The sequence below is a fragment of the Sarcophilus harrisii genome, chromosome 1 (assembly GCF_902635505.1).
Source record: "Sarcophilus harrisii chromosome 1, mSarHar1.11, whole genome shotgun sequence".
Taxonomy (NCBI): Eukaryota; Metazoa; Chordata; class Mammalia; order Dasyuromorphia; family Dasyuridae; genus Sarcophilus; species Sarcophilus harrisii.
Genome location: NC_045426.1, coordinates 675,872,605 through 675,891,492, shown reverse-complemented (window position 1 = coordinate 675,891,492; position 18,888 = coordinate 675,872,605). Strand labels below are relative to the sequence as shown.

Sequence of the window (18,888 nt, the reverse complement as noted above, 5' to 3'; positions counted from 1 at the left end):
TCTATCAAAGAGTCATTCATCTCAATTTATGTAAAGAAATATCGACAGATATTGAGATATACTTCGAGGTGAAGTCTGTGTTTATAGATAGGGATGTTCTTTTCCTCTGAATGTCCTCAGGGACCCATTGATTTTCTCCAAGGCTCTCTGCTCACCAGGAGTCTGACAACTTTATTAGCTTGAAATAAGGTGTCGTCCTTCAGATGGAGCCCGTCTTCCTCTGTAGCTTTGCTCACTGTGCTTCAGACCTCTTCAGAACAAGACTAGGGGCTCTTCCTGCCCTCCCTCCTGGCAGGGCCGTGAGTGCATCCGCTGATGGAATAAAAATAGTCTCTCTCCACGTAGTGCATGAAAGGTGAAAAGTCCCCTCCATACATTACCATCTCATCAAGCCTCCCCTCAGCCACCAGAGGTGGGTACCACTGGCATTTTTATCACCATTTTATGGATGAGCGGGCGCCATAGTGGATGGCTGGAGTCGGGAAGGCTCATCTTCCTGAGTTCAAATCTGGCCTCAGACACTTACTTGCTGTGTGACCCTATTTACCTCGGTTTTCTCATCTCTAAAATGAGCCGGAGAAGGAAATGGCAAATCATCCCAGTATCTTTGCCAAGAAATGGAACAAAGAATCAGACACAATAGAAAAAAAATTGACTTAAATAAAAGAGTGAACAAAGGTTCTGGGAAGTACAGTCACTACCCCAACGTCACAGAGCTCATAAGTAAGTGCCAAAGGCAAGATTCAAACTCGGGTCTCTCCCGGCACAAAATCAAACAGGATTTCTGGTGCTTCCCAAGGATCGCCCACCAGCCCAGTGTTTCTTGACCTACTGTGCCCATAGAAAGCTTTGGATTTGCTGGAGGGTAGGAAGGCAGGCTTGTGATTGAGATACTTCCTACCCATGTAGCAGAACCTGGAGAAAATAATTTCTCTAAGTAAATGCTGAGTCTGCTTTCCTCTAGAGAAAAGGCAGGTCCTTGAATAATAATGAAGCCAGTCCTATAAATAAAAATGACAGTTTACCTTAAAGCCTTTTTCCTTACAACATCCCTGAAAGAGTCATGTTGAGCATTATTGTACCCATTTGACAGATGAAGTTAAATGAGGTTCCAAGAAGTTGTATGACTGGCCCACTGCCACGGATGAGCAGCAGACAGTATTAGATTCAGAGTTCTAGGCTCCCAGTCCAAGGCTCTCTCTAACCCTTGTGTTGCTTTCCAACTCCTCTCTCCACCCTAGGCCATCCCTCCCTTTAGTCCTGTATTATCCTGTTTGGGTCATTTCCCCTAGATGTTCTCCTCTATAAAAGAAAAAGGAAGAAACAATATGAATAATCTCAATAATAATGAAAAATCCATGGTTTTATAATTCTGCCCAGATTTTGAGCTTCCCCTGGGAACTGCAGGACCACTTATTACCTACATGATCATCAGGGGGAGTCACTCATCACCCTGGGCCTTAACTTTAAATTTCTGCAAAATAAGAAGAAATGACCTCTGAGGTTCTCTTCAACTTTAAATTTATGCTCTTCTGACCTGCAAGAACCTTGATGGTTTTTTTGAGGGGAAAGGGAAGAGGAAACTAAGGGTTAAGTGACTTGCCCAGGGTCACACAGTCTGAAACTGGATTTGAACTCAGATCCTCTGGACTCCAGGAGCCCTAGCAGCCCCTTGAACCTCTATTTTGTTCTCTGTAAGTAAGGAGGGTTGGACTCAGTGACCTCAGATCCTTTCCAGTTATATATCTATAATATAGCCAGGTGGTGGAGTTTTTAATATAGCTCTCGGCTCAGAGTTGGGATGTACTGAGTTCAAATCCAGATTCAGAACACTTCCTAGTTAGTTGTACACTACTGGGCAAGTCTTTACCTCTACCTGCCATAAAATGAGGGTAATAAGGTTATTTCCAAAATTTAAAAAAAAAATTATATTAGTAAAATGCCTTGCAAACTTAAAAGTGACACATCAGTGCTAACTATTCACTCTCATGATGGTATAACCTTTATGAGCCTCAGTTTCCCTTTGTAAATAAAGGTCCCTTGTAGGTGTAAATCTAGGATTCAGGGTTTGTTCACCCCAGATTTTGATGCCTGATCCCACTCCATCCCCAGATCCAGGAGCCCAGCAGATTGCTAATTAAATCTTTTTCTTTTCCTCCAAACTTATCCCAAGCTCCAGGAGGAGCAGCCTCAGCCACGGTTCAGTGCCTCCTGATTTGCTGTTGGGCATCTGCAAAGATGAGAGAGGGAAAAGTTCATTACCCTGCTTCTTGTAAATCGTATCTTTTAATTAATTTGCTTTAAAAGTTGCATTCCGCTGGCTTTTGTTAATATTTTCTCACCATAGATCTTTAGGAAATGATTGCCATAAGTGCTCAACATGAACCCCTGCCCTGCCTGGCTTTGATCTTCCCCACAAATTTGGGGTGATTGAGAAAGCAGAGGGGCAGGGGGCTAGGGAGAGGGGGCCCAAGATGTGGACCAAGGGCAGCCAGCCGTCAGTGCAGGGGGCCCTGCTTTCCAGGAGCTGCTCCGCTCCTGGGGGAGGGAATGGAAAGGACATTGAGTCCAGGTGAGGCAACTTTACGTAGTGGAGAGAAGGCTTGGACCCGGAGTCACTGGATTCAAATACTAACTCTAATAAGGACTTTCTGGGTAACGATGGGCAAGTCACTTAATCTCTTGGGCCCTGATTTCTCCTTCTTTAAAATGTCAAGAGAATCTTCCTGGCAGTGATGGGAATTTACTTTAAAGCACTTTAGAAATATTAGTTTTCTTTTCATTTAGAAGACCAGAGTTCAAATTCCAGCTCTGCCATTTCTGACTTGTGCGTCCCTGAGCAAGGCCATTCTTATTTTCCTCCCCAATAAAATGAGGGAAGTTGGGGCAGCTAGATGGTGCAGTGGATAGCGCACCGGCCCTGAAGTCAGGAGGACCCGAGTTCAAATCTGGTCATTTCCTACCTGTGTGATCCTGGGCAAGTCACTTACCCCCAATTGCTTTAGGAAAAAAGAAAATGAGGGAAGTGATGAGGAAGGCCGTGGCCTGTAGAACCAGCTCTTCTCCTAGGGTCTCCTAGGGTCATTTTGACTGGACAGGGCTGGGGAAGCTCACCAGAAGCTCACCAGGATGCCCCTGGAGGCACAGAGGGGAGGATCCGGCCCCATCCTAAGGCCTGCCTTAGACACATATGTACCAGATAGAGACATCATCCCCAGATGTGCAAGCATAAGGGATGGAATATCAGGATCTCCTCTAGGACAGAGGGAGGATGCTCAGGATGGGGGAAGGAGGCAAGAGCTAAGAGGCTGGGGAAAGGACCCTCAAGCCCATGTTGGGTAAAAAGAGCCACCTGGGGGACTGCCTGGGCTCCTGACCTCTGCTCCCCTCCCCACTGCCTTCCACATAGATGAGGCAACCCTCAAGCTGATGAAGACACCACGCTGTTCTCTACCAGACCTGGCTGTACCTGGGGCCCGGAGGAAGCGGACTACCCCTGCCCTAACCAAATGGAACAAGAGAAATCTGTCCTGGAGGTATGTGCGTCCCAAGCTCCTCTCCCCAAGGCAGAGGCCTCAGCCCCAGCAGGGTGACCGGGGGTCCTTTACGGTCCCCACCGCCTTCCAGGGCCACTCACATCTGGGGCCGGTGGTATCCATGGGTCGGCATGTTCTGGCAATGGTGCAATGGATAGCGCACTAAACGCGAGTTCAAATCCAGCCTCTGATACCGGTGACCCCGGGCAAGTAATCTAACCTTTGTCTCAGTTTCCTCACCTGTAAAACTATTAGAAAATAACAATAGCACCTACCTCCCATGATTATTATAAGGATCAAGTAAGATGGTATCTGTAAAATGATTAGCACATAGTAGGTAGCATATAAATGTTAATTACAAGCTATCATTATCATTGTGGTCGTTATTATTTTTATCATCAGCGTCCCTACAAGTGCATGTCCCTAATGATGTCCTTACTGAGTACGTGTTAAGCCACATCCCTACCTGTGTGTCTCTGGGTGCATCTATCCACCCATCTCTTTCCTCAAACCCTCCACCACCAAGCCCTTCCAATTGTCCCGCCTCAGCCTGAAGGCATCCATCTCCCTCGTTCTTCCATCCCTCAAACCTTCTCAGTATCCTTTCTCCCCTTCCTTCCAGTCACAAACTAAGAGATTTCTCATCAAGACGGATCTCTCTGTCTTGTAACTGCTATCTCCCTCCCTCGCTCCCTCCTCTTTCAAGACATTGGGCCATCCATCCTTCCGACATATCCAATCTCTCCTGACTCCTTCCTCTCTGCCTACAAACACGCTGAAGTTTCTCCAGTCCTTGAAAAAAAAAATCCTTCCCTTGATCCCATTCAGCTAACACCCCAGCTCTCTCCTTTCCCTTCACTGGCAATACTTTTTTACACCCAATACCTCCTCTTCCTCACTTTCTCCTCAACCCATTTCATTCACCATTGTCCTGAAACAGCTCTCTCAAAGGTCACCAAAAACCCAAGAAATGCAGAAGTTTGGGGATTTTTTAAAGTCTTTATCCTCCTTGATCACTGTGCAATCTGAGGCCCTGTTGACCACCCACTAGTATCAAATATTCTCATTTTTAACTTCACAGGTACCATTCTTCTGATTTTTTTCTGTAATACAACAGAGATAAAGCCAATTCTGGAATCTGAGGTTCAGGGTTCAAATTCTACCTGTTCTATTCTCTATTTGACCTTGGGTCTCATTTTTCTTGCCTGTAAAATGAGGAGACAGAACTGAATGACCTTGTGAATCTCTTCCAGCTCTGGATAGATGATCTCATTGTAATGTCTGTCTCTATTCCCTATTATAATGTCAGCTATTTGAGGGCAGGAACTGACTCATCTCCTGCTTCATATTCTCCCTACTTACACCCACTGTGTCTGACTCTTAGTAGGCCTTTAATAAGTTTATTTGTTCATTTATTATTCAATGATTCCTACTGAAAGGATCTGTCTTCAAAGATTTGGAAAATGTCCCATGGAGGAAGGTTTAGGCTTGGAGACTCAAGGAAGGGAAGGGACCCAGAGCCAAATGTAAGCTTGATGTCAGTTCTTCCTAGTGGTAAGAACTACCCAAAGTGGAATGAGAAGTCTAAAAGTTCCCTTTCATTAATGGCTAGTGTTTATGTGACACTTTAAGACCAACAAAGCATTTTACAAATATTAAGGCAGCTAGGTGGTTCAATGGATAGAGAATTGGAGCTGGAATCAGGAAGCTACCTACTAGTTATGTCATTTGACCCTATTTGCCTCAGTTTCCTCATCTGTAAAATGAGGAGAGGGAAAGCCATTCCAGTACCTTTGCCAAGTCACAGAGAGTTGGATACAACTGAACAACAAATTACAAATATTATCCTATTTCGTCTTCACGACACTCCTGAGAGGTAGATGCTGCCATTCTTATGCCCGTTTAGCAAATGGGACAACTGAGACAGACAGAAAATCAGAGTCACCTAGCAGGGTTACATCTGAGAGCAGATTTGAACTCAGGTCCAGTGCCCTATCCAATACACCACCTAGTTGCTTATCATTATCAGAAGCTTTTAGGCAAAAGCTGAATAATAAATACATGTCAATACATTGGATTGCTTGCTGTCTAAGGAAGGGAGGGAGAAAAATTTGCAGCACAAGGTTTTGCAAGGTGACTGTTGAAAACCATTTTTGCAATATTTTGAAAATCAAAAACTATTATTTAAACAAATAAATACATGTTAGGTAGAATATAGAGGAGATTCTTGAGCTCGAGGACTATCTCACCTTTGCTTCCGTGTCCCCATCCCCTGGCCCCAACACCAGGCCCAGAGCTAGGCCATGATAAATATGTAGTGATAGACTGTCTGATATCTATTGATCGACAACCCTTTCAACACTAAGACTCTGGGATTCTGTATCTGTTTTTGCATCTTATCTCCAGCCTGGGCAAGGCTCCCATTTCATCTGCATCTCCCTGCAACCCAAATATACCTTGCATAATGATCTCTGCTTGTGAGTTAGCTTAATAAATGTTGATTGAATGACTGAATAACAGTGTGTGTGTGTGTGTGTGTGTGTGTGTGTGTGTGTGTAGATCTGGCTCCTTATGTCTATAATAATGGATTAGGAGGTATTTGGGGCAGGTGAAACTTGTCTTGGAAAATCTGGACCTAATTTTTTCCCTTGGTGACTTGGGACAGGAAGAAGCTAATACAGACTTTGAATACGGTTTCAGCTGGGGGAAGTGAGGGGAGAAAGGGAATGACCCCAGACGTCCTCCAAATCCCCTCCTCTGCAGTCCTTTTTTGGAAAACAGGCCCAGCTTAGCCTCAAATAAACTCAATTCTCCCGCCATCTAGATTCCACTGCCTCCTTCCTCAAGACCCAACACACCATCCTATAATCTTTTTATAGATTAGCCAGTCTGGAGGTTCAAAATAGCCCCTTGAGCCCCTTTCCTCCCAGTCTCCCCAGGCCTCAGACCTTTGAAGATACCCGCCTTCCCAGCCCGGGCTCCCCCAGGCTATGGCCCTCTCATGGTGTCTGCCAAATGATGACTACAAGACCTGGCTGAGGCCCTTGGAAGCCAATTCGTTCATTAGGTGAAGCTGCATTAAATTAATCTGGAAATGGAATACTTTGAGTGGAGGCCAGAGGAAGGATGGAACCGGCAGTCATCCAAAGGTGTCAGGAAGCAGCTTATTAAGGCAAGGCCTGATTCCCTTCCCACCTGGAGGAATCAGTCTCTGAAGGGGGAAGGGGGCTCTGACAGAATGGGAATCTGACCCCTCCCTGGATCAGAGGAAGCCTGTTCTGTGGAGGGAGCCTGGGGCAGTAGGCTCAGCACTGGATTTGGATTCAAATCCTCTAGCCTGCTTTGTGATGACCTCAATTTCTTCATCTGTACGATGGGAGAGTTGGGCCGGAATAGTCCCTTAGCTCAAAAAAGCCCTTTCCCAATACAGAAAAAATTAGTCACTGCCTAAGATCATGGAAATTCAGCCCCTTTGGTTCAAGCGAAAGAGGGCCAGATTTGAGTTCAATTTCTGACTGCCCTTTACAACCCATGTGGGAGAATCACCTCACCTCTCTGCCTTCAATTTCCTCAAGCATAAACTGAATTGAAATTGGTGGGATCTTAAAGGTCCCTCACAACTCTAAACCTATGATCTTCCGAGGAAGAGAAAGAATGAATAAGCATTTATTAACCCATTATAGATCACATACTGTATCAGGCATTAAGCAGACAAATGCAAACAAACATGGTGTCTGCCTTCAGAGAGCTTATATTCTAATAGGAGAAGACCATGTGCGTCCCTTTCCCTCCTTTATGATCTCTTTGGGATGCAGCCTCAGAAGAGACATTGTGGGATCAAAAGGGATGCTCAGTTTGATGGCCCTTTGGGCACAGTTAACAGGAGAGTTTTTAAGAAAGTGGTGCCCTATGGAAGGCTCTGGGGTTACAGATATTCATGAGTGGTACTATCCCTTGCCACAGAATGGGCAGGACCTGAAAATGACTGTGAATCTTAGAATAGGGCCACAAGTAGGAGAGCCCTAGAGTCTCCATCAGGGACTCCCATCTCCCATTTAAGTTGAACTAAGCAGGGGTGAAGCTGGATCTGAGTTTGGGTCCATTCCCCTAGCACCTCTGTGAAAAATAGGATCAATGAATAACCCTATAAAGACTCAATCCCAGCCTCGGGTACCACTCATCCCTCCTAAGCTTACACCCAGACTAGCAAGAAATCTGGGTCTCATAGATTAATAAGGATGAAAGGAACTTTAGAAATCATCTTTCTCTTTTTTTTCCATTTTTTAAAAATAATGTTTGATCTTTCCCCCCAGTCACACATTAAAACAATTTCTAACATTTTTTTAAGTTTTGAATTCCAGATTCTATGGAATTCTAGGGCTCCCTCCCTCTTCAGCTCTCTCCCATCCCCGAGATGGTAAACACTCCGTTATAGGGGAGAGAAGAACTTGGGCCCAAACAAGATGCAGCGAGAATTATGAAATGTAAAATGAATCATTTTGATTATATAATATTAAAAGAAACCATCTTATCTTGAGTCTAAATGACCCAATTTCTCCAGGGTCCTCTTCCACACCTCCTGCATACCCCGATTCCCTGAGCCCCTTTTCTCTCCCCTCCCTCCCATATTTGAGGAGAAACTTTGGGGGGCATTTATGGCATCTGGAGATTTCTCTGTCCCAGCATCACAGCCTGTCAGAGCTGGAAGACTCCTCAGCCACTGCCCAAGACAAACTGCACTTGAATCCCAATCCCTTCCACAACCTTCCCTTGAGAAGTGGTCATCAGTCTCTGCTGGAAGACTTCCAGACAAAGGGAATCACTTCCTCCAGACACAGCAGCTCTGCCTGGGGACCGCTCCAAGTGTTTCCTTACATTTGAAACTGTGTTCTATTGTCCCTGGTTCTGTCCATGGCACACATCTGATTCAGCATTCCCATGAGACAACATGATATAGTGGAAATAGTCCTTGATTTGGAGTGAGAGGACCCGAGTTTGAATCCTCCCTCTGCCTCTTACTACTAATTTGATGTTGGGCACATCACATACCTCCCTGGACCTCAATTTCCTCAAGGGGATTTGGACCAGATGACATTTAAAATCCCATTTTGCTCTAAATCTTTTGTTGTTGTTCAGTCCTGTCTGACTCTTCATGACCCGCTTTGGGGTTTTCTTGGCAGGGATAATGAAGTGGTCTGCCATTTTCTCTAATTTTATGGATGAGGAAATTGAGGCAAACAGTTAAGTGACTTGCTCAGGGTAACACGCTAGATTAGTGTCTGAGGTCACATTTGAACTCTGGTCTTCACTCTACCACTACTTGGTCACCCCATAGGATCTGCAATTTCTAAGCTAGTATGAAACAGTCTTATAGTTGGAAAGAGACTGGGGAAGCTATCTAGTCTAACCTGTAGCTGACCTAGAATTCATGAATAAATGATAAACTTCAGAGATAAATGTCTCAAAAACCTTCAAGCTCAGCCCCTTCCTCCATTTACAGATAAGAAAACCGAGGCACAGTGAGGTTTTTTTCTTTAAGTGACTTGTCCAAAGTCACTAGTATATATCTGAATCAAAATTTAACCCAGGTGAGGCAGCTAGGTGGCGCAGTGGATAGAGCACCAGCCCTGAAGTCAGGAGGACCCGAGTTCAAATTTGAATCAGATACTTAACATCTCCTGGCTGTGTGTGACCCTGGACAAGTCACTTAACCCCAATTGCCTCAAAAAAAAAAAAAAAAAAAAGATTAACTCAGGTCTTCCTCATATAAAGTCTAGTGTCTTATGTCCTATACCTTGCTATTTCTTAATTCCTTTTATCATACATCCAACAATTTGTCATCCAATGATCAATTTTGATAGACACGGTTCTTTTCAACGATGATGTGATTCAGGTCAGTTCCAATAGACTTGTGATGGAGAGAGCCACCTGCACCTAGAGAAAGGACTATGGGGATTGAATGCGGATCACAACATAGTGTTTTCACCTTTTTGTTGTTGTTTGCTTGCTTGTCTTTTTCTTTCTCATTTTTTTTCCCTTTTGGATCTTATTTTTCTTGCACAGCATGATAAATGTGGAAATATGTTTAGAAGAATTGCACATTTAACCTATTTAGGATTACTTGCTGCCTAGGGGAGGAAGGGGAAAAAATTGGAACAGAAGATTTTGCAAGGGTGAATGTTGAAAACTATCTTTGCATGTATTTTGAAAAATCAAAACCTATTATTAAAAACAAACAAACAAACACAGTATGGAGAGGAGGAAGTCATCCAACACCAACTCTTGTTTGAAGGTTTCCAGTGAGGGGAACCCACTACCTCCTGAGACAGCACCTTCCCAAGAGTGGACAGTTAGAATTCTCCACATTACATTCCTGATATGGGAAAGGAGAGAGAATGAGGAGGTAACAGGGTCCCTACCCTGACATGCAAAGCCAAGAGAGGTCAATAGTTTTGCTTTAAGGGAGTGAAACCCCTTCACTGTGGCTTTAGCCCCTCTGACTTGGGTAAGATCAGGTCAGAAGCAAATTGTACTCAGGCTTTGCCCACTCTCTGCTCTCTAATAGGGTCCGTACATTCCCACGGGATTCCTCCCTGGGCCGGGACACAGTCCGGGCACTCATGTACTATGCCCTAAAGGTGTGGAGTGACATCACGCCGCTCAACTTCCACGAGGTAGCGGGGAGCAACGCCGACATCCAGATTGACTTCTCCAAAGCAGACCACAACGATGGGTACCCCTTCGATGGCCCTGGGGGCACCGTGGCCCATGCCTTCTTTCCCGGAGATCACCACACTGCTGGAGATACTCACTTTGATGATGATGAAGCCTGGACTTTCCGATCCTCAGGTAAGGAGCAACTGTAGCTCAGGGATCCCAAATCTACCTCTATAATCTGAAGAGGCCACATGGATCCCTCATAGTCCCGAGGAATCCATAGTAACTCCATAAGGCATAAGAAAGCCTATGTTTGCGCCATTTATACCGGGAACCCTGGTTCCCCATACTTAGCCCACATGCTTAAGGAAGCCCACAACGGGCCCAAAAAACCTCCTTCGTTTCCATTTTGTTGCCTTTTGCCAGACACACATCTGCCTATAAATTTAAAATACACCCATATTCTTTCACCACCTCTGTAAATTCATGTTCACACAGGCAAGGAAAGGAATTGAAAAACATATTTTAAGCACTTAAGATGTGTCAGGCCCTGTAAATGAGCAGTGAAAATATAAATAGCAAACTAAACGATCCCTGCTTCCAAAGACCTCACGTTCTCATTAGGAGACAACACAGAGAGAAGGCTTTGGATACAGCATAGATAAGAAAGCCTGGTAGTTCTTATAAGCGCACGGTAAATGGGCCAACAGCAAAAGCCAGGGCCCCTGAGAATGTACTGTTGGGAAATAGAGATATTGATGGGATCGATAGCGGCGATGCGATGTCTGGGGTAGGACTGATGGGAGAAGAAATCCTGCAAGGGATCCAGAAACAGAGTTCTGTAGTATCCTCTGGGCAATCAAGATTCAAGCTAGAGAAGTTGAAGGTACATCCCAGAGAGTCCCCTGAGTCTCTTCAATCAATCAGTCAATCAATAAACATTTGTTAAGTGCTCATTATACACCAGACACTGTGCTAAGCTCTGAAGCTCTTTCTGCATGTACATCCAAAAGCCTGGGCTTGGAACAGATGATCTGGCTACCAGGGACCCTTCAGCCCCATTCTGGCCTGGTCTCAGAACTAACAGGTATTTTCATGTTTCTTCAGATGCTCATGGGACGGATCTCTTTGCTGTGGCTGTCCACGAGTTTGGCCATGCCATTGGGCTCACCCACATCTCAGCCATACAGTCCATCATGAGACCCTATTATCAGGGTCCTGTGGGCGACCCCCTGAAATATGACCTGCCCTATGAGGACAAAGTTCGCATCTGGCAACTGTATGGTGAGCTTTGCACCCGGCCCTGACTCTTCCCTCTCTTTTGCTGCCCTCACGTCCTACCCACACACACCCCAACACACTGTATCTTCTGGCTTCTCAACCTTTCATAGTCTCCCCACTTCCCATCTGAGGCTGAAACCCAGGGGAGGCTTTGTAGCCTCAGACTTGGAGGGGAGAGAGGGAAGGGAGAGGAGTGATGGCAGACAGGATATGGGACCATGTGATTCCACTGGACTGGTTCATCTTCCTAATGACTCGTTTCAGTCAGATGCAGATCTCAAAGAAAAGCAGGGGAAAGAATACAAAGGAAGGCTTTAGCCCCAGAACCAAAACAAGTACAAGTAGTTGAGTCAGTGGTCAAGGCATAGAGACCAAGACAAAAATCTCATCTGCTCCTAATTTATACCCAGAGCCTGAGGGCAGGGTTCTGAGTCAGAAGCTAGGTGGATTCCACGCAGGGCAGAACTCACACCAGCCAGCTCATCATTCATCCTTGTTGATGAGCTACTAGCCAGGTAGTGAAAAAAGTGTTCCAGCGGGGACCAAGGACTTGTATTCAATTTCATGACAATAAAGGGAGCATCAGCTGCCAGAATCAAAGGACAGTTGGCAAAATCCGCTTTGAGCTTCTGAACTGGGGTAAGACTTTGCAGAGCTTTAAGGAATCCAAGACAATTCAGAATAAATGAGAGGGGAAAATATTTATTTAGAGGCTAGTGTGTGAAAAACCTGGAAAGACCTATGTGAACTGATGCAAAGTGAAGTAAGAAGAACTAATACATTGTACACAGTAATAGCAACTTTGTACAAGGATTTAGCTCTTCTTAGAAATACAATGATCTAAGACAATTCCAAAAGACTAATGATGAACAATACTATCTGCTTCCAGAGAAAGAATTGATGGAATCTGAATGCAGATTTGAAACATGCTATTTTTCACTTTCTTAATTATTTTCATGGTTTTTTTTTTCCTTTTTAGTCTGCTGCTTTTTTTCACAACATGACTAATATGGAAATATGCGCAATACAGGATTGCACAAATGTAACAATATAAAATTTCTTACTATCTTAGGAAATGAGTTGTGAGATGAGGAAGAGTAGGGGGGATTTGGAACTCAATTTTTAAATGAATGTTTAAAATTGTTTTATGTGTAATTGGGTGAAAAAATACTGTTAAAATCAAGAAAGCCTACTATGTGCCAAATGCTAGGCTCTGAAGGTTCTACAAAGCAAAGACAGTCCCTACCTTCAATGAGCTTACATCCTATTTTTAATAATATTTTATTTTTCCAAATATATACAGAGAGAGTTTTCAACATTCACCTTTGCAAAACCTTGTGTTCCAATTTTTTCTTCTTCTCTCTCCCTGCCCTAAGACAACAAATAATACAATATAGAATAAACATGTACAATTCTTCTAATCATATTTCCATATTTATCATTGAGGATGGTGGCCAAGGGAGGGGACATTTTGGTCTGGGAAATTACAGAGATAGTGAGTTGAGTCAGAGGGGAATAGACTGACATATCTCATTCAGGAGCAGCAGCAGAGTTGATTTGACCATGATTCTAGAACAGGGGTGAGAGTGATGGGGGAAGGAAAGGGCATTTGCCAGGAGTCCAGGTTGTGGAAGAAATGGCCTGAGACGAGATAACAAGGTAAAGCATGGACAAGACTTTTATTTTACTTTAAAAGCATATGTTTTTTTTAAAGCATATGTTTTTTAATTACACGTAAAGATGATTTTCAACTTTCATTTTTGTAAGATTTTGAGTTTCAATTTTTTTTCCATTCCTCTTTAACATATTCTCATATGAATCATGTTGAGAAAGAAAAATCAGAGCAAACCATGAGAAAGAAAAAAATGAAAAAAAAGAAAAAAAAGGCAAAAATAGTAAGCTTCAATCCACATTCAGTCTCTAGAATTCTCTCTCTGACCGCAGATGGCATTTTCCATCTGAAGTTTATTAGAACTGGCTTGGATCACTGAATTGCTGAGAAGAGCTACGGCTAATAGGTGAATGTAGAGGGCTGGAACTCTGGAGAAGTATACATGAAACAAGGGGTTAACTCAATGGAATTGATGATGGTTCTCTAGTTCACATATATTCAGTATGATGCAATGATGTAATTGTACTAAGATATATAAGGGCTGAGAAGAACTGGAAATGAGACATTATATCTTTGACCATCCTCCTGGTGGCTCTCCTGCCTCTTTCACTCCTCCACTAAGGACTCGGACTGATCCTGTGGTCCTCCAGAGAGCTAGCCTGAACATTACAGCTGAACATCACATAATCTTACTGATACTGTGTACAGTGTTCGATTTTGCTTGTTTCACTCAGCATCAGTTCCTATAAATCTTTCCAAGCTTTTCTAAAACAAGCTTGCTCATCATTTCTTATGGAACAATAATATTCTGCTACATCATATTCCCCAATCGATGGGCATCCTCTCAATTTCCACTTCCTTGCCTTGAGTGGCTTTTTTTGAATGAAGTTTATTCTGCTATGCCATTCAAAGTACCATAATAATTTTTCAAAGCAAATGATACTGGAGATTTTTGTAATAGGATTAGAGTTCTTGTCCAGATTCCTAAAATGAGTGAGTGATAAGTGAGTGGTTTACTGGCTCCCAGCCCTGTACATTGCGCTGTCCCTACTCAGCATTTTTTGATGTTGCTGGGGTTTCTTTTTTTTTTTTCTTTTTTTTTTTTTTTTTGGTCCTCCTCTTCTGTCCCGAGTTGGATAGAAAGGCTTGGGGAAGACCAGGGAAGGGAGATGACTGGAGTGGGAAGAGTAGGTGGGAGTTACTGCAAAATTTCTCACATCTCTCCTTATCTCTCATCACAGGTGTCCGGGAGTCAGTCTCCCCTACAGCCAAGCCAGAGGCTACTGAGACTGACAATCACCCCTTTCTCCCAGAGCTCCCAGACAACCGCACCACAGTACCGTAAGCCACCAAGTCACCATGAAGTGGGGGGATGAGGGCAAAGTTTCCCACCAGAGAGGGCTGTGTCTGTCCCACCAAACCCTCTGACCCGCCGTATCTCCTTAACCATCTCCCTATCTGAATGCAGATTCAACACTAAGGAGTGTTGGAAGGGAAGGTTTTCCATCATGTTGGTTAGTCCCAACCTCCAGCCAACCCCTGGGTCCTTCTGCTACCCCTGTCCCAGGCAGAAGCACAGAATCCTCTCTGAGCTGGACATCAAGTCCAGGTATTAACTGAAAGAAATCCCCACTGTCAACCAGTGAACAAGTAAGTGCCAAGCGTATAGTGACAAAAGTGAGATAATCCCTACTTGCCTGACCTGTGTAGAGAGACAAACATAAAAAAATTACATATATATCAGAGAGAAAGTGCATAAGTGCACACACAGTATACCCAAACACATATACATACATACACTGTATATGCATATACGCATTATACATACACATACATGTGCACACATTATACACATGTTCATGAATTACATACATGTGTGGCATTATATGCCCAAATGTGTATACATACATTGTGTACATGTACATGCATCCATAGCCTATACCTACATATATGTATACACAGATTGTACACATGTGCATCCATTATGCATGTGTACATGTGTTATACACTTGTACATACTTTATACACATATGCATGTACCTACATTGTATACATATGCATACATTATGCACATCCACATATACATAACTAGTATTACAGTACATATACCTACACATATCATAAATACATGATCACATTCACATGCATACATGTTATATACATACACGTGTATACATTATACATGTGTGCATATGTTATACACATGTGCATATACCTACATTATACATATGTATGCATTATACACGTGTACATGTGCATACCTTGTATGTACATATACACATCTACATGATCCAATTCACATGTATTCATTATATATACATACACATATATACACTATACATGTGTGCATGTGTTATACACATGTGTGTACATTATACATATACCGACATTGTGTGCATATATATGCGTTGTACACATGCACATATACATATTGTTACATTATAGACACAAACACACTGTAGATAAAATTGCACACTTAGAGTCAGAAAGATCTAAGTTCAGATTCAGCCTTAGATATTCACAACTTTGTGAGCTCCTGAGCAAGATTCTCTCAGCCTCAGTCTCCTCATCTGTAAAATGAGGGATAATCGCAGCACCTGCCTCCCAGGATGGTTGTGAGGATCCAGTGAGACAGCATATATATGTAGAGTGCTTTGCACACCTGAAGGCACTATAAAATAACTAGTTTGGGAGGAGGGCGTTAGCCATTGGAAGGCTTCCTGACTGAGCTAAGTGTTAAAAGAAGAGAGAGACCTGTGAGGCGGACATGAGAAGGAAGGGACTGCGTTCCAGGCGTGGGATCAGAGCAGCCTCTGCTTGAAGACCTCCCACAAGAGAGAAAAGTCGCCCCCAGGCCACAGGCAGTCTGTTCTACTTTGGGTCTGTTCTGATCATTAGGAAGTCTTTCCTCACACTGAGCCTAACTTGGTCTCCTTACTACTTCTATTCATCCTTGCTTCTTTTGCTCTCCGGGGCCAAACAGGACAAGTCAAATCCTTCTGCACATCAACCTCCCAGATACTTTGAAGACAGCAATTACACACCCCCTGCATATTCCCTTTTCTCTACTTAAAAATCCCAGTTCCTTCACATGACATAGATTCAGTGCCCTTCACTATCCTAATTACACTCCCTTGGATGCTTTCCCACTTATCGGTGTGTCCTTCTTAAACGATAGTGCCTGGAACGGAACACAATTCCGTATTCCAGCTGTGTGCTCTCCAGTACAGAGGACAGTGGGACCTCCTCATTCCTGGAAGCTATGCTTCTCCTTAATGAGCCCAAGAACAAAGTGACTTTTTGGCCACCACATCATATTGCTGACTCACTGAGCTTGCAGTCCACTAAAATAAATAAATAGATGGATAGATAGATTAAAAACCCAAGACTTTTGAAAAGCAAATCCTGTCTAATCACACCTCTCCCAACTTGTACTTGTGAGGTTGATTTTTTTTTGCATTCAAGTACAAGTCTTTCCATTTGTTTTAGTTGGATTCATTTTATTAGATTTAACCCAGTGCTGTCGAGACCCTTTTGTATCCTAATGCTATTATCCAGTGCATTGACTGTGCCTTCCAGCTTTATGTCAGCTGCAAATTTGAGGAGCAGATCCTTTTCTAGGTCGTCTATTTTTTTATGTTAAACATGGTAAAATATATATATGTTAAATCCAATATAGACATACATATTTATAAAAATTACCTTGCTGCACAAGAAAAATCAGATCAAGAAGGAAAAAAATAAGAAAGAAAATAAAATTCAAGCAACCACAACAAAAAGAGTGAAAACACTATGTTGTAATCCACTATCAGTTCCCATAGTCCTTTCTCTGAGTGTAGATTGGCTCTCTTCATCACAAGACCATTGGAACTGTCCTGAATCATTTCACTGTTGAAGAGCTACGTCCATCAGAATTGATAGTATAATCTTGTTGCCATATACAATGATCTCCTGCTCCAGCTCATTTCATTCAGTATCAGTTCGTGTAAGTCTTTCCAGACTTTTCTGAAATCATCCTGTTGATCATTTCTTATAGAACAATACTATTCCATAATATTCATATCCCATAATTTATTCAGCCATTCACCTACTGATGGGCATCCACTCAGTTTCCAGTTTCTTGCCACTACAGAAAGGGCTGCCACAGACATTTTTGCACATGAGAATCTAGGTCAAATTTTTAAATATTTATAGCACAGGACACAGCACAGATTCTTGGGGCATTCCACTGGAGACTTCCGACCACATTGACATTAAGCCATTAACTACTCTGAGAGCCTTAGTATCTGACCAGTGTAACTGTATCACCTTCCAGCCCACAGACTGTAAGAGATCTGCTTACTATCTTCTTAATTATTCTGAATATCGACTCCTGGTTGGCACTTTAATTTTGACATTTCAGTACAAAAATCAATCTTCTTGGCAGAGAAAACAAAGCAAGGTCACAATGAGCAGCTCAACCTTCTTTATCATTTCCAATAGTGTTGCCCCATCTACTCAAATAAAAGTGCCTAACATGTATCCTTTTGGGGGGACAACTAGGTGGCCAAGTGGGTAGAACACTGGGCTTGGAGTCAGCAAGACCTAAGTTCAAATGTGACCTTAGATGCTTACTTGCTGGGTGATCCTGAGCAAGTCGTTTAAATTTTGTGCCTCAGTTTCCTCATCTGTAAAATGAGCTGGAGAAGGAAATGACAAGATTCTCCTGTATCTTTGCCGAGAAAACCCCCAAATGGGGCCATGAAAAATTGAACACAACTGAATAACAACAAAACCCCATTTTGGGGCTTTCTATTTTCCCCAGCAGCTTAAAAAATTTTTTTAAAGAAAAAAAAATACCTCTTTCTTACTGAACAACTTCCCTTACCATGCTATTTCATACTATTGTGTTCATTCTCTCCTATTTACTCTTGTTTCCAGCTTCTGGATATCAAGAATGATTCTGTGAAAGCAGGATCTCTTATAATCAAATTCCTTCTCCACAGCACTCCACCTATAAGATGTATATACTCAATAACCATTTATTAAGCAGCTGCTCTATGCCAGGCACTGTACTAAGCACCAGGGATTCCGAGAGGCAAAAAACAGTCCCTATCCTCAAGGAACTTACAATCAAATGGGGGAGACAATAGCTCCCAAACAAACAAAACAAACAAAGCTACATTCAAGATAAGTAGTAAATAATTGAGAAGGAAAACACTAGAGTTAAGGATTTTAAAAATGAATTTTATACATATTTTGTTGTTTTTCAGTCATTTTCTACTTGTGTTTCATTCTTTGTGACCCCATTTGGGCTTTTCTCAACAAAGATACTAGAGCAGTTTGCCATTTTCTTCTCCAGCTCATTTTATAGATAAAGAAACTGAGGCAGATAGGGTTAAATGATTTGCCCAGGATCATACAACTAGCAAGTGTCTGAGGCCAGCTGGATTTGAACTCAGGAAGATGAGTCTTCCTGACTTCATTAATATATACAAATGCACACTCATAAATATACATGCTTTTATTTTCTAATTGTCTATTTAATTCTGCAGTTTGACCAGACGTATTGAAGAAAAAGGAAAATAAAATTCAAAGGAAATTGCAGGATTACAGAGTTTGAGGGCATAGAGGGGGATTGCTCTCCTCAGCTATACACACACACGCACACACACACACACACACACACTCCTAACATGGTTTCCATAGTACCGATACCTTTTGTCCACCAGCCAAAAACCACATGCTTTCCATCCTACCCATCAATCTCAGCAGTACAGATGGAAAACCAAGTACCAAGTATGTCAGGTCCAGCATTTGCCG

The 18,888-nt window shown here is 42.8% G+C and overlaps 1 protein-coding gene across 1 annotated transcript in view; it reads left to right on the top strand.

Annotated features, from left to right (window-relative positions):
- MMP17 (matrix metallopeptidase 17) overlaps positions 1-18,888 on the top strand; it is a 70,535-nt gene that overhangs the window by 38,594 nt on the left and 13,053 nt on the right. The window contains exons 8-11 of the mRNA XM_031948390.1: positions 3,410-3,536; positions 10,102-10,385; positions 11,301-11,477; positions 14,328-14,427. Of these exons, the coding sequence (XP_031804250.1) occupies positions 3,410-3,536; positions 10,102-10,385; positions 11,301-11,477; positions 14,328-14,427 (688 nt within the window). The remainder of the gene's footprint in view (positions 1-3,409; positions 3,537-10,101; positions 10,386-11,300; positions 11,478-14,327; positions 14,428-18,888) is intronic.